General features: G+C 38.4%; 1 protein-coding gene across 1 annotated transcript in view; it reads left to right on the forward strand.

Annotated features, from left to right (window-relative positions):
* The window catches only part of Ammecr1 (AMMECR nuclear protein 1), a 123,611-nt gene extending 113,953 nt beyond the window's left edge, over nucleotides 1-9,658 (forward strand). The window contains exons 5-7 of the mRNA XM_048796865.1: nucleotides 1,365-1,512; nucleotides 2,886-2,982; nucleotides 5,258-9,658. Coding sequence (XP_048652822.1) covers nucleotides 1,365-1,512; nucleotides 2,886-2,982; nucleotides 5,258-5,372 — 360 coding nt within the window. The 3' untranslated portion in view covers nucleotides 5,373-9,658. The remainder of the gene's footprint in view (nucleotides 1-1,364; nucleotides 1,513-2,885; nucleotides 2,983-5,257) is intronic.
* Nucleotides 9,659-16,301: the final 6,643 nt, after the last annotated feature.

The raw sequence follows: 16,301 nt of genomic DNA on the forward strand, positions 1-16,301 counted from the left end.
TGAATTACAGTAGATGGGGTAGGGAGAGAAGATGGGAGGGGAGGGGAGGGGGGATAGTAGAGGATAGGAAAGGTAGCAGAATACAACAGTTACTAATATGGCATTATGTAAAAATGTGGATGTGTAACCGATGTGATTCTGCAATCTGTATTTGGGGTAAAAATGGGAGTTCATAACCCACTTGAATCTAATGTATGAAATATGATATGTCATGAGCTTTGTAATGTTTTGAACAACCAATAAAAAAAAGAAAAAAAAAGATATGAGGGGAAAGGCCAGTTTCCTTTTGATTGTATGCTAATCAAAGGACAAGCATATTAGTTTTTAAAAACATTAGCAAGAAAGAGCCCACTCTTACTTAGAAAATGATCTTTTTTAGGTCATCACCAAAAGTTTGTTTGACATTTTAAAAAGTTAGGCTAGGAAAACAGAAATGCTGGGCAAAAATACCTTGCTCATGAATTAGTTGAAATCTTAATTGCTCTTAAATGGAAAGGTGATGTGATGTGTGATGTATGTCTGGTTTTCATATTGTTTTCAGTCTTATCTGACAGTATTTTTTTGCCTACATATAAATCAAGGTCTCAAAAAGACTGGACAGCAGTGCATGGTGGCACATGCCTATAGTCCCAGCTACTTGTCAGGCTAAGGCAGAAGGATCACAAGTTCAAAGCCAGCCTTGTCAACTTATCGAGACCCTGTCTCAAAGTTAAATAAAAGAAAAAAAAGGGTTGGTGGGGGCTGGGGTTGTGGCTCGGTAGTAGTGTGCTCGCCTAGCACATGCGAGGCCCTGGGTTTGATCCTAAGCATCATATAAAAAAAATAAAATAAAGGTATTGTGTCCAGTTACAACTAAAAAATAAATTTAAAAAAAGGGTTGGAAAATATAGTACAGTGGTAGAGCACTTGCCTAACATGTGCAATACTTTGGGTTCAATCCCCAGCACCACACACACACACACACACACAAAGAAAGAATAGACCATTTGGGAGGGGGGCCAACACAGGAAGTTTGGGAATGTAACCTGAAATGGTGAGTGTACCTGCAAAATAGGGTGATTGTTTGTCATCTCTTTAAAGTCAATTCCCTTTATCTAGTTCCTTAGTGTATGAGTCACAATTTGAGAGTGGCAGCAGGATTATTGCCATCAACTATCTTACTCTACATCCCCAGAATGGTTGTTCCAGTTTTCCAAACAGAATAGCATAGCCCGCTACATTTGCAAATCAATATTTTCAGTCTCCATAGCTATCATAATAGCCTTCAAATCCAAAGTCAAAATTATGAAAAGAGAATTGATATGCACTTCTTAAAACATGGGGGAGAGAAAGAACAGCATTCTCTTGAAAATTAAATTATAACCATTTCTTTCTGTTTCTATGAAGAAGACTGTACTAATAAAACTGCCGATTTCTTTCAGGTGGGTGTACATGGCATTAGAATAGAATTCATCAATGAAAAAGGATCAAAACGCACCGCCACCTACCTACCGGAGGTTGCAAAGGAGCAAGGTCATTATTGTACTTTATTTCATATAATCTGGTGAAGAATTTAAACAAATATACAAATTGAAATGTGATTTCTGACCTTGCAGTTATGCCCAATAATTGATCAGTGTCAAATTATAAGAAGCAACTCTTCTATCACTGCCACTGCAATGTCTGTATCAAATCAGTGAATTACACTCAAGCCAAATCTGTACTGAAGTTTGACAGCATAAACTCAAAATATATACTTTTCAAAACAGCAAAGATTTGTAAAAGTTGGTTTTGATTTAGGCAATAATTTGCTTCTAATTTGAAAGACTCTTCTCCTGTATTCCGTTGCACTGTAAATAGCCTTGTGGAATAAACAAGCCTTTAGTTTGACAGCCACATAGTTCATTATCACTGCCAGAATCTAATGTTTCATTATTAGGTGGTTGCCATTTCTCATCCTGCTAATATTAAGATGGTATGTTTCCCCTTAAGATTGGAAGCCTCATGAATACACAAAGCATTCATGTTTTATATGCTGGGTCTGCACTTCCTAACCAACAAACATTTTCTTATTCCATGAATGTATCTTTATGAACCAATACTGCAACACAACATAACTTTGTAGTAATTTGTTTTTTCTAGCCACTACTAAATTCTGATCTCATATAATTTGAAGTTAATCTCTATTTTTACCTTGTTGAGCTTTTCTTTTAATCACAAAGCATTTAAATTTGGTTTGATCATGTTTGATAATACAAATATATCTAACAGCAAAATATAATGAAATTAAACCTCCAAATGAGAAAAGTTAGTCTTTAAGTCCATTATCTAAAGAAAAATCCTCATCCTCTAGTATTACTGACTCTATAAAGCATACATAAGAGAGAAGGGGGGCCTGAGATATTAGGATATCATCCATGTCAGAACCAAAAAAACATATCTTTGGATACCGCCCACAAATATAATTTATTATAGAGATACCATTCACACCAACAGTTACCATGAGGTAGTGTGAGAATCTTATACACTACTGAGTTGGCACAATGTGTGGGCTTTTCCCTCTCTTTTGAAGATTTCACTGTTGGAGAATACAATGGATGTGGTTTGTTACAGACTAACTGAGCAGATTCTCCCAGTCCCTTAGACTACGTACCTTCGAATATAGTTGAGATAAGGAAGCCAATGTTGTTAGACATGTGCACAGATAAAATTTAAGGTGTGTGGTGATGAACCTGCCTTTGTATAGGTTGCAATCTTAGCTCTTCTGTATGATTGTTTTTAGAACCAGAGCAGTTGATGGCATTTGGAGACAGTGATAGCTGACATCAACAAAGTCATTTTGTATTTAACCAAAGGTGCTTATTACATGTGCTTAACCAATATTTTATCTGGTCAACTCTTCACAGGATGGGACCATATTCAGACCATAGACTCCTTACTGAGGAAAGGAGGATACAAAGCTCCGATTACTAATGAATTCAGGAAAACCATAAAACTGACCAGGTACAGAAGGCATTTTCTAGCACAAGGCTAACCAGTACATTTCGATGCATATGACTATAACCTTTTTATTTCCTTGGTCTCTCTAACTTACCCTTGCTTCTCTTTTCTGAAACAGTGGAAATGAATGGCAGGGCTATACTGAGGGTGAATACAATGGAACTCGGCTTGGCAGTAGAGCCTATGTGATGTATGAGCCCATCCTTCCCACTTTAGCTCTCTGTGATTACTCTGGCTGTGTATGAGTAAGCCCTCTAAGACTTTAGATTACGTTATTGGAGAAAGTGCCAGAATTAGCTATTGGCTAGCTTTTGACATTGCCTAGCAGAACCCCAGGATTCTGATAAGCAGTCTTCAAATTTGAATTTAACCTTAGCATTTTGGCAGTGATAAAAGTCTACCATGAAGGCTTGTTGAAAAACACAATTGAGCTAAACTTGAATGCTACATAAATTTCGGCATGGAATAATAGGGATACTTATTTTAAGAGGAAAATATCAAACATTTTAGGAAAATGGGTTGCTGTTTCCATTTATTTTAATGCCAGAGAATTGCATTGAATGCCTGTAGTCTAAAAATGGACTATTCTCAGCTCTAAGCAGTCACAAATTTGAAAATGCCTCCATCTCTGCTCTCCCTGCATTCACAATTGAGAATAGAAAGGCATGTACAAAAATAATTACTATTATAAAGCAGAATATGTTGGATGATGTAAGATCATAAAGTAAAGAAAGAGGAATTCCAAGAAGGGATGGGGAGGGAACAGAAGGTTTCAAAGAGGAGGTAGATTTAGGGATGGCTTTGAGGAATGGGTAGAATATTTGACAGGTAGAAAATAAGGGAGGAAAGGGATTCCTCAAAGACTTTGTAAGTCAAGGCATTCTAGGTGGCAAAGTGCAAAGTACTGAGGAATGTGAAAGTTGGATTTGGCTGGTCTTTCAGTGACACACATAGAGAAGGTAGTCATTAGGGGGGAAATAGGGCCCAGAAAGTAAATTCAAGTCAGACAGTGGAGGGTCTAACATTCTAGACTAGGAAGTTGGACCTGATTCTATAGGCAATTAGTAGCCCTTGTAGGGTTTCAAACAGATGGCCTTGGAGAAGTGTAAGATTGAAATTGGAAACAGGAAAATTGAAGTACTGCTAAAATCTATAGAAGTTCAGTGGGGCCCTTTAACTAGAGTGGCAGGTGGATGAGAAGAAAGGGACAGATATGAAAATATTATGCAAGAAATGAAAGGATATAGTCACCATTTTGAAGCAAAGAAGTCAAGGCTTTAATGTACATAAAAGGGACCACAATCATCCCTTGAAGCAAGATAGGGACCATAGGAAGAGTTAAGTTTTATGTGTCACTTCTAGATTTGAAGTACTTCCTTGGATATCTATCCAGAAACATCTAGAAGGTCACTGAAAATGTACATGTATAGTGCTGATGACTAGAGATAATGCTTTAAGATCAGCTGCACAAAAGGTCATGGATGAAGCTATAAGAATTGGGTTCACTGAGAGGTTCAAAGTATAGAGTCAAAAGAACTAAGGATATAAATAGAAAATCCTACAAGATATGGGTAGGAGGAACACTCATAGATAAGAACAGAGGGAGAAGCAGAGGCATGTGGAGTCACTGGGCCTCTCTGCAGATGGGACTAGAGAGCTTCAGAAAGAGTATGAGGGGTATCACATTGGAAAGGTCAAATAGAATCAAGGATAACTTTCAGACAGTTGTTTCCATGAAAGAGAATCCAGGGAGCACTGGGCTGCAGAATAATGGAAGAAAGAGATTGAAGGCAAAAACCACATATGACATTTTATAGAAGCTAGATATGGGGAAGAGAGGGTTCTGGTACCAGCATTAGGAAATATTGTCAGTTAATGACAACACCTAAGTAGATGTATAGACAGAGAAAGAAATGGCAAAAGAAGGAGAGATGGAAGATCTCTGAAGGAAAACCATCAAATGAATGCAATGTATATATAATAGTAAAAGGTTGGCCTTTCCTTGTTCCTTCCTGTTAGCAAGCCAGGGCTCATGGGACAATAAAGTTTCTAGAAAAATTTAAACAAAGAGGAGTAGAGTGGAAAGAGCATTAGACTCAGACTTTGAATACCTGTGTTCTGAAATCAGCTTCACTTTCTAGCCACATGTCCTTGTGCAAGTCACTTGTTCTCTCTAGGCCTCCATTTCCTGACCTATAAAATTATCTTAGGCCCTTCCTATCTCTGACAATGGCATATCACTTCATGTTAACTTTTCTCTTCCCTGACTTTCTTTCAGGTACCGTAGTGAAAAGATGACCTTGAGTTATGCTGAATACCTTGCTCATCGCCAGCATCATCACTTCCAAAATGGCATTGGGCATCCCCTTCCACCATACAACCATTATTCCTGACACTGAGCCGCACAACCAGTCACTGGGCCTCTCTGCAGACCTCTTCCCAGGAGACCCTACACCTTCTTGGTCTAGCTATCTCTTTTACTGTACCATTTTATGATGATAGTTTCCGTTGCCATGGTGAAGCTTCGACATCGTCAATTAAGATCATCATGGTAACGGGTAGGAAAGTGGCATTTGTTAAGAAGATCCTGTTTTATTATTTTAGATCTTTGATTTTTTTGCAGCATATATAAATTTTTGGGTTTTCTTTTCTTACAATATGAGATAGAATTTTGCTTTGCTTTCTTAGTCAGGTTTCTGTTCTTCCTGTGTTCCTTTCTGCCTCTTCTTCTTTTCTTTCCTTCCTTCGTTCCTCTCTGCCTTCAACTGTGGATGGAAGAAATTGTGCAGTTTTTGAGGGTTTTATTTAGACTTGTCTTTAATTTTTCTCAGTAAGATAGTTATTTCTGATAGCTGAGTTTGGGAGTAATTCATGTCAAATTCAGGTATTCATATATTACCGTTGGATTTGCCTAAATTTCACTTTGCTATGAGAGCTTAGTATTTGAGTCTTCACTAGAATATGTTTTTCCCATGGTTAAAATAGATGAACTTTCGTTCTAATAGTGAACATTCAAGGGTCCATGATAGGGCTTGTCACAAAGACAAACCATTTATGCCTACTTTGCTGGTTATTGTAGTTAGGAGAGACTGCCTCATCACTTTTTACAGAACCAATTTACAAACTAAAACACTGTTTTAAGAAAGTACAAACTATCTTTCAAATAGGCTACAGAAATCATTTTGAAGAGCAGCAAATATTAGGAAGAGAACAGATGCAGAATTTAGTGCCTTTGAGAAGACTATAATTAAGTGGAATCAAGAGGGGTTAGAAAAAAGGCAATTTAGAGAAATATTCTTGTAAAATTGTATTGTTTCTATATGTGAAACAACAGATTAGACAAATTCCTTACTCTGGAGTATTTTTTTAGCTGAAAAAAAATTTATTTTGAGCAAATAACCAAAAAGACATTTGTCTATTTTGTATTAATTTAAATTTGTTAGTTTTAGGTTTCAGTAAGTCATGATTGGCTAGAGACAATTTAACTACCATCTAAAGATATGGTAAAGATAATCTAGTGAAAGAAAAGTTCATACATGCCATTTCACATATGGTTTGTCTGTCATGGAGACAATACTGAAGATACTAGAAAATAGCTTGAATCTCTTTCTGCACTACATACTTTTGATAGAAACACGTTTATTATGTTGCTAAGATGCTATGTTATACCTATAAAGATGGAGTTGGCATTCAGATAGGCTTCAATTAGAGTCTGGCTCATTTGCAGGGCCAGTCTTCCTGATTCGTACAAAGAGAACTTACTGATGTCGATAGGAGGTACATACATAGATTCCCCAGGAAAAATCACACATGATTCTGGAGAAAGATGACCTTCATTTGATGGTAGTATATATAGATATATATAAGTATATATATTTGGGAAAATATATAATTTTTTCAAACAGGAAATCAATATATCAAGTGATGAATAAAAGTATGCTGCAGAATATATATTCTAAAACTATGAGAAATGTCACTGAATATCAAAAAGGATATACCTTATACATGTACTTGCTTGTGACAAGTAATGGACTGCTAGTTCAGAATTCTAAAATTCTTTTCTAATTTGTGAAAAGTGCGTAATTGGCTTAACTCCTTCTGCTTGCCACTAAGGCAAAGCACACTGCTTTAGTTTTTGATGAGAGATCTTAGAAATTTGTTGGTATTCCTTCATCCACAACATCCATTGTTGAAATAACCATTTTCAGTTGTGATGCCTTAAACTAAGAAGCCAATTGTTAGCCTGAAATGCAATCTTGGTAGCCTGTTCCCTTGAACTCCTAGAGATTAGTCAGAAAAAGTTAGCTGTTGGGCTTTACAAAGAGATTTGCAATCCTGTTATTTCTACTTGGAAGCATTTTGGAGTAGATTAGTCTTTCATTATAAAAACAAATGGCTACCTGATGGAAACTTTTTCTTACCCTTATGGGGAAACTGAGCACAATGCTGAATGATATTGTCTGCTGCAAAAAAAAAAAAAAAAAAGGTAAATGAAACAAACTGAAGAGAGACAGAATAGACCAATATTGTTGTGAAATCCATCCTTATCCATCATCTCATCAGTTCAACAGGCTCCTCGTCCTGGGTGGAGCTTATGGTTAGAAGTTTTTTTAAAGAAAAGATCTATTACATACATATATGTGTGTGTGTATATACATATACTTACACATACATGCATACATATGTGTGTTTATGTATTTAACGGTGCTAATCAATCTTGAGCAGGTCACGTGACTGGTCATGCGGACTCTAAAATCATATCAGATTTTTTAAAATCCTTGATATATGCAGATGTTATACAGATTTTCTTACCAGTGTAATAATGTTATACTGAAGAAATAACCATCCTGCAGGCTTCAAAGGACGAGGTCAGCAATATTTCCCACCATGGCTTGGGGGAAAAGGATAGTTTTGTCTCCTTTTGTATTCAAGTTGATGAACAGTGCATTTTTGTCTCCTAATTAGCTGTTGACTAAAAGATTTTGTAGTATAAAGGGTGTTATACAAACTTTAATGGTGTGCTTCAAAGAAACAAATGCTAGACCCTTTCACCTTTGTCGTTAATATTACCAAGCTGTTAAATATGTGGTTTGAATTAACTTTGAACATGTTGAAATATGTAGCATGTGTCTTTAACTCAGACGAAGATTCTAATTGCACAGGTTGTGTTCTAGCCGGTTGTGGTTTATTTGTTCAGAAACACAAATGTGAACTGCACTCTTATTACCAGAATATTGTACAAGTTCAGTGATCTTTAAACAGCTCTGAAGTAATACTTGAACTTCATTTGAGTAGCACAAAGTTTACATAGCCCCTTTTCAATGTTCATTAGTTCTATTTGAGTTTTCTGTTTTCAAACACATGGGGGGTTCCTCTTGGAAAAATAGTATGTATTTTACTTTGGTATGTAGCAAAAGGCTTCCACTTCTGGAAGGGTTTTCTTGTTCTTAAACAGGGTCAGCCAGGTACCAGATTCTAAAAGAACACTTGTCCCCCCACCCCTCAAGTGGCCTTCTGACTGCACAAGAACGTGCTACTACCCTCTCTAGTCTCCCCTACTGTGAGAGGTCGGTGAAGTTGATGGAGGAAGTGCAAGGCTTGCTCTCTTTCCCACACCCCACTTAGAGCAGTTTTAAGATTTTCGGTCCAGTGCATACAGTCCCAATGCCGGCACACCGGAAGTTTGTATACTGGCCTCTTCTTGTCTTGTGCAGGAAATTTGAAACTGTCATCTGGAATAGGTTCCATCTCTTATGTGTGTTAGATCAAACCAAAGAAGCCCCCAGCCATGCCCAAATGCTGCTCCAAAAGCCTGCCTTCCAGTCCTTACAAAAACCTTGCAGGATTAAATGTGTTAACTTTTTTATTTTTGTACAGTTTCTAAGTGATTTTTGCTAGTGATGTTAAACTGAATTAAGTTTATTTGAGGGGTGTGAACACCTTCTCCATTTAAATAAACTGGTGACTTTCCTTTTATTTTTTAAAAGCAGAAACCCTTTGTGTGCCTCTCAATTTAAGGGTTTCTGATTACATTATTCTTAAGACCAGCATTGATTCTTTATATACAAAGATATGTTTTCCTTGTTTTTTTTATTACTGTTTCAGAAGAAAATGAACTTTTTATTTTGCTCTGGACCCAGTAACTGCGCTGGTACATAGACGCACTGAGAAAATAAACTTTTGTAACCACCTCTGACTGCTTTTGTATATCAAAGTTGATTACTTTTGAAATATTTGGATCTAGTTTCTAAGTTATTTTAGTGTTTTATATGTTCCCCCAAATTACTTTGAATCGGTCACCAGCATAAAGAGTTCTTGGTGATGCAATGGTGAGACTTGTAATGAGCAAAAAGCTACCTGGAGTAGCTCTTCTTTTCCTTCTTTCTTAGTAACCTGTTTTTTGATTACAGTAAGACATCACAGATTACCTGAAACCCCTTCCAGTATAACTAGGTCCTCCTTCCTTCCACATTTAATTGCTTAATAGTTTGAAGAAACTGTTGGAAATGGGCATTTTATATGAAATGTATGGCTTTAAAATATAAAAAATGAGCAAAAGGAAATATATGAGAAGGTTTACATGGGTCTGTAAGGTATGGCTGTGGAAAGATATTGTAGTAGTTTTGACACTATTGTTATTACCTTTAAAATCATTTACCCAATAAAATGTTAAAACCAAGCTATCATTTGTTGTTTGTTTATTTGACCTGACTCATCATAGGATCTCGGTCTCATAAATACTTCTGACTCAAAGGTTAACAGCTGAAGACTCTGAAATAATGCAGTTAGGAACTGATATTGATTAAGTTCCAAATAGCACACGGGAAGTCTTACGTGCCTGCAGCTGCTCCCTACTGTCTGATTTGTAGATGTCATTCTTTTGCCTAGTCCTGAATGCTACCTTGGTGATGCAGATTAACTTTTATTTGGACAATCTAACCTGGCCACAGATCTGAGGCAAGCATAAGACTTGAATTCCGGTGGGAGCTTAGCTGTGCTTAAGCCTGATCGGATATCTTCCAAATCAGTCAGTGGTTATTGGGCGTTTGCCCTTTGTGAGCTGGTGGCAGACAGTAGCAGTGCTGTCCATGAAAACCACCCGATGAAGTGGGAACCCTTTCCTCTGCCATTAAGGGAGTCTTGGTCATTTTTTGAGTACAGGACAGACTCTGAAAATGTCCAAGTTGTGGCCACCCAGAGCCTGCATGCATTCATATACACACTAGGCACAACACACATAGACTTAGTACCAGTTACTTTTCAAGTTCCGAATTGGTACCTCCAACTTCAGCTTGAGGGAAATGCCTGAGTGTGTGGTAGGACAATTGGTGCTACTGACTTGCAAGGGCCAGATAAGAGCCTGCATCCAGAAAGGAAGCTCTTGGGGTGCCACTGCCGGCAGCTGCTGCCCTGTCTTTCTCTATGGACATTGTTGAAATACTTCTGGCTCTTTCCAAATCACTTGCTGTCTCACTTTCATTGTGCACATTCCAGGGTTAGTTGCTAGTTGAATATATGAAGGACAAATTTTCTGTTACATTGCCCCAAACCCCTGGTGCCATATCAATTTTATGACATGTGCTTATCTCAGTCATGGTGGCTAAAATCAGCCGTCTCAGCTCCAAGAGGACTACTGTGAGTTTGAATAGTTCTCCATTAAGGCAGCCATCTGCTCAGGGTTTATTCATTTTCATCATTTGTGTTTAATGGGACATAAGATTTTTTAAATGATTTAGACTATTAATAGGTTCAGGTGGAATTAAATAATGAGGTCACAGCATTTTATATATATATATATATGTGTGTGTGTGTGCATAAAATATATATAAAAGAAATATATATAAAATATATAAAATAATATATATAAATATATAAAATAATATATAAATATATATATAAAATGTATGCATGTATGTATGTTAGTGGTTATGTTGAGGATATAATATTAGTGGTTCCCTCAATGGTTTAGACAGATTTCAACTTCACTAATCACTTCACCTACCTAAATTCTTCCCAGAGTTTCTGCATTTTCTCTTTAGATTTTATGCCTCACTGGACACCTTTTAAATAGCTCTACTGCTTCAGAGGGCAAGCACAGCATGTAGCATGAGGCAATTCCTTTCTGTTGGTGAAAAATAGTGTCATATCCATGGGATCCTATCAGCGTGAGCCGGAGAAAGTGCTGTGGGGAAATCACACTTAGTTCAGAGCTACCAGCCAGGAGAACCAGTGAATGACTGCCCATTCCCACTGGCTCTTCCCAATTTGTGCAGCTCCGACTGCATGAGCTGAGACAAGTGTGGGTTTAGGTTGGTTAAACTCCGATACCTTCTCATCTGTTTGCCAAGGCTTTTCACCTTCAAGAGGAAAAACTGAATGGGAGAATGCTACAGAGGCAAGCCCTGCACGTTTTTGTTTTCAGCTGCTACATTAAAAGGTCTTCCTTGGGGGCTGGTGCTGTAGCGCAGTGGTGGAGCACCTGCCTCGCACTTGTGAGGCACTGGTTCGATCCCCAGCACCACATAAAAATACATAAATAAAGATACTGTGTCCATCTACAACTAAAAAATATTTTTGAAAAGGCCTTCCTTGATATATGCGGTCTCATGGCATGATCTATTAATGTTCCAGACTCCAAGCCTAATGATAGAAATCTTTCAAGAAATGGAAGCCTTAGAAGAACTGTTCAGAAGTGAGTTTACCTTCTGATCCCCAAAACTTAATTATAACTTTATACAATGCCATACACCTATAATCCCAGTGTTTATGGAGGCTGAGGCAGGAGGATTGTGAGTTCAAAACTAGTATCAGCAACTTAGCAAGACCCTAAGTACCTTAGTGAGACTCTGTCTCTAAATAAAATACAAAAATGGCTTGGGATTGAGTGGTTGAGTGCCCCTGGGTTCAATTCTCCAGCACCAAAAAATTAAAAAAAAAAAAAAAAACCTTCAGGACTGTAAAGTGTAGCTCAGTGATAGAGTGCTTGCCTAAGGTTTGAGGCCCTGGATTTGATCTCCAGCACTGCAAAAAATATCACCCCCTTGATGTACAGTAGATCCCCTTATCTGCAGTGAATATATTTCAAGATCCCCAGGGGTTGCCTGAAACTGCAGGTAGCACCAAACCCTATATATACACTAGGGCTTTCCCTTGTGCATACCTATGGTATAGTTTAGGCACAGAGGTTAATAATAATAAAATAGAACAATTATAACAATATACTGTAATAAAATTGCCAGCATCACTGCTCTTATATTTGGGGCCATTAAGTAAAATAAGGGTTACCTGACCACAAACACTGCAGTACTGTAACAATCTGATAACTGAGATGGCTGCTAAATGACCGACTAGTGTGTAGGATATAGATTGTGGATATGCTGGAAAAGGGATGATTCACATCCTGAGCAGGAGGAAGCAGGATGATAGGCAATTTCACCATACTACTCAGTATGCAATTTAAAACTTAAGAATTGGGAGGGGGCGTTGGGGGTTACTGGGGATTGAACTGGACCACTGAGCCACATCCCCAGCCCTATTTTGTATTTTATTTAGAGACAGGGTCTCACTAAGTTGCTTAGCACCTCACTTTTGTTGAGGCTGGCTTAGAATTTGTGATCCTCCTGTCTCAGCCACCCCACCCCAATACTTGTTTACTTCTTGAAATTTCCACATAATAACTTTTGAACCATGTTGACTGCAGCAACTGAAATCCCAGAAAGCAAAATCATACACATGGTGACTATCTCAAATTGCTTCAACAGACCCACCCAGAGAGCTGGTGTAGGGCATGTGCTTTACAAAAACACTGATCTGCCCTTGGAGATTTCCATTATGGCAGATGATTACCTAACTTAACACAGGTGAGATGTAGAGCTGCTAAGGCTGGATCATGTAGTTGGGTAGTGGCTGCATTATATGACTCTGCTCACCAACTGCCACGGCATCCTTGAGGTCATGCTCTCATTCTAACAGGATTCATCCAGACCACAAGAGGCAGATAATTTCTTCATGCATTAATCTCCCTCCATGGTGGAAGTGACACTCATTTTTTCATCAAAATCTTAGATGATACCTTATTATGTTAAAAACATGAGATTAAAATCAGTATTTCATTGCTATAAGATACAAATGTATGCCAATTTCTGAGAACAACAGGGCTGTTTTAATGCCTATAAAAAATGTGTTATGGGGGTGATGGGTAGAAATGGCAGTTCCAGTCTCAGGACTCTAGTTCTATATTTTGAATTGATTGTACAACAGCAAGAAGGTCTTGATTTTCATAGAGAAGGAGTTAGCTATCTTACTTGCATAATTTTATGAAAGTGGGTACATAGCTGGGCGTGGTGCCACACGCCTGTAATCCCCATGGCTTGGGAGGCTGAGGGAGAAAGACTGCAAGTTCAAGGCCAGCCTCAGCAAGTTAGCAAGGTCCCAAGTAATTTAAGTTGTGAAAATCCAGTGTAGCCACGACATTCTGAACCAATGAGTCAAGGCTTGCAAAAAATCATACAGGAAGAAGCATCACTCCCAAGGTTTCAAAACAGAAATGAGTCAACTCACAGCTCTTAACAATTGGTGGTCTTCAATTGCTATTCTGGATGTGACACATTAGGTGTCTGTTAAGTGTTTTCTTCCATTTTTATTACAGTTTTAAAATATTACACATAATGTGTTTTCTGAATTATATGTTTAAGAAAATTTAGAGCAGTTCCAACAGGACCCAGGATCTCACAAGGCAATCTGAAAACCATTACTGAAGCCTCAACACTCCCAGTTATTTTGAGAGCCTTTGGGAAGCCATTGTTTGACGAAATGACAGGGTTTTTTTTTTTTTTTTTTTTTTGGCCTTTTCCTCCCAAATGTCAGGCTCACTGTGATCCATCAATATTTATTGAGTGCCTGTCCCCAAGAGGCACGGAACCGTGCTTGGTTTCAGAATGAATATAGTATCATTATGTAAGACAAATTAACAGTCTACTGTTTGAGCTAAGAGTTGGGAGGGGGATATAAGAAGTTTGGTCTAGTTGGAAAAAGTCCTTCAGACTGGGCCCCAGGCAACAGTGGGCTGGCTTTTCAGGGTTTCACTAAATGACTTCCATCTCTGAGCGGCTAGGGCACAGTTGTATCTGCCCCTTTGGGAAATGGCCTTTTATGCAGGGGTGAGGGGGCTCACCAACATGCCAGCACCACATGATTTGTGATTAGAGGAGGAGATCATTTCTATTCCCACAATGTGTCTCTTTTGCTCCTTAGCAGGAATGTGCAAGGTGGTTGGGAGAGAAGTTAGAAAATTGTATAGGAAATATATTTATGGACATGCAGAATAGTATATGACAGCTGAAAGTTGTGTTCTATACTGCAAAGCTGCCTTCTGAGAGGTGTCAGGCCTTCCTGTGACCAGGGTAGAGACGAGACAGAATTTGCTGCAGAGGCTTCCTTGAGGCATAGGGAGGAGAAGAAAGTTTACAGTACACTAACTGGTCAAACAATCATCGCACAGGTTGTGAGGAGTCCTTACGTGGGGCAGGAGGAGGGTAAATGACAAGGAAAGGGAAATTAGAGTAGCCTTTTGAATTGCCTGCTATGTGGGAAGGGCAGGAAGGCAGTATTTGGGATATTGTAAAACAGAAAGCACAACTGGTACCCAATAGCATGTTTAAATCACATTTTAACTGACAGAAAGCTGGGGAGAATCACAGCCATTGCTTGAACATCAGGCGGATTTAAAACTAGGAGTTGCTAAGTCATGTCATGAAACTTGTATTTCCACCTAAGTGGTATTCCAGAATGATCCCAGGTTACCATATGTGCCAACATACATAAGTGGATCTGTGTGTATTCACATGGGAGATAGGGTCTGGCCAGGCAGCTGGATGAAGCAATTATATTTCCCATTCCCACATATCCTGGGAGAATTAAATAGGTGTCTTTTATCCAGAATAAAAAAAGTACTTGGACTGGAAAGTGTGGAAAACCCCACCTTTTTAAGGACTATACTGGTATGAGTAATGCAAACATTTCCCTAAACTTTTACTGCAAACATCCAAATGAATTCCAGGAACTCTACTTGGAGACATTGCCACGTTGCTGGCACAGACCTCAGCAATGGCCTCTTTCCCAGAATTGTGGTTAAGGGCAGAGCTGGGTGGCTATAGTGACCTGTGTACATAAAGTGCTGCCCCTTGGTGATTTGGTTCTTGTTTTTCTTGCCTAGCACATTTAGTGTTCCATGGTACTCATGAATGATGGGTTTAAAAGTGAAACACGGGGCCAGTGGAGTGGTTAAATTGGATGGAATTGCTCCTGTAGGGTACATAGGTCTAATTGGCTCCTTCATCCCCCATTTGGATTTGTACCGCTCTGGGAGACTCTGCAGCCTCGAAGGTCAAATAGACATTGCAAACAATCATCCCCAGGCTGAAAAAGTGAATGCAACATCCTTTGCTCTAGGGAAGGTTAGACAGCAGGTCCTGTGAGAAGGGTGCACAGGGTACTTGAAAGCACAAAAGAAACTCCTTTATTTTCAACCCCTTTTGGGGACAGTATCTTTTATTGAGATGAAATTCACATAAAATACAACTCGTCATTTTACACAATTCTCATCATTTATTGTATTTGTAATATTATACAACCACCAGGTCTCTTTTTCAAACCATATCAATGACTCCATAAAAACATTCCATATAAAAAAAAAAACAACATTCCATATCCAGGAAGAAATGCCACTCTCCAACCCTCACTCTCAACCTCTAAAAATTAACCTCCAATCTTCCATCTCTCTGAATTTGCCTATTCTGTGTGTGTGTGTGTGTGTATGTATGTTTGTGTGTGTGTGTGTGGAGTTACAGAATGTATGACCTTTGTATGCAACTTTTTTCGCTTAGTGTAATGTTTTCAATGTCTGTCTAAGTTGTAGCATATTTTAGTTCTATGTGCCTTTTTATGGCTGAATAATACTTCATGTACACTATGGTTCACCATAATGAACACTTGGCTTGTTTTTACCTTTTGGCCATTAGGAACACTGCTGCCATAAACTGTCATGTATAAATTTCTGTGTGAGCACATGCTTTCATTTCTCTTGAGTACATACTTTGGAGTGAAATTACTAAGTCATGTGGTTCTTCTATGTTTAACTTTTTGAGGAACCACCAAACTACATTCCAGCATGGCTCCATCATTTGCATTTTCACCAGTCATGTATATGACATCCTATTACTTACCTTCACCATTATTTCCTTTTTTAAAAATTAACTGGGGCTGGGGATGTGGCTCAAGCGGTAGCGCGCTCGCCTGGCATGTGCGGGGCACTGGGTTGGATC

The sequence above is a fragment of the Marmota marmota genome, unplaced genomic scaffold, assembly GCF_001458135.2.
Source record: "Marmota marmota marmota unplaced genomic scaffold, marMar, whole genome shotgun sequence".
Lineage (NCBI taxonomy): Eukaryota > Metazoa > Chordata > Mammalia > Rodentia > Sciuridae > Marmota > Marmota marmota.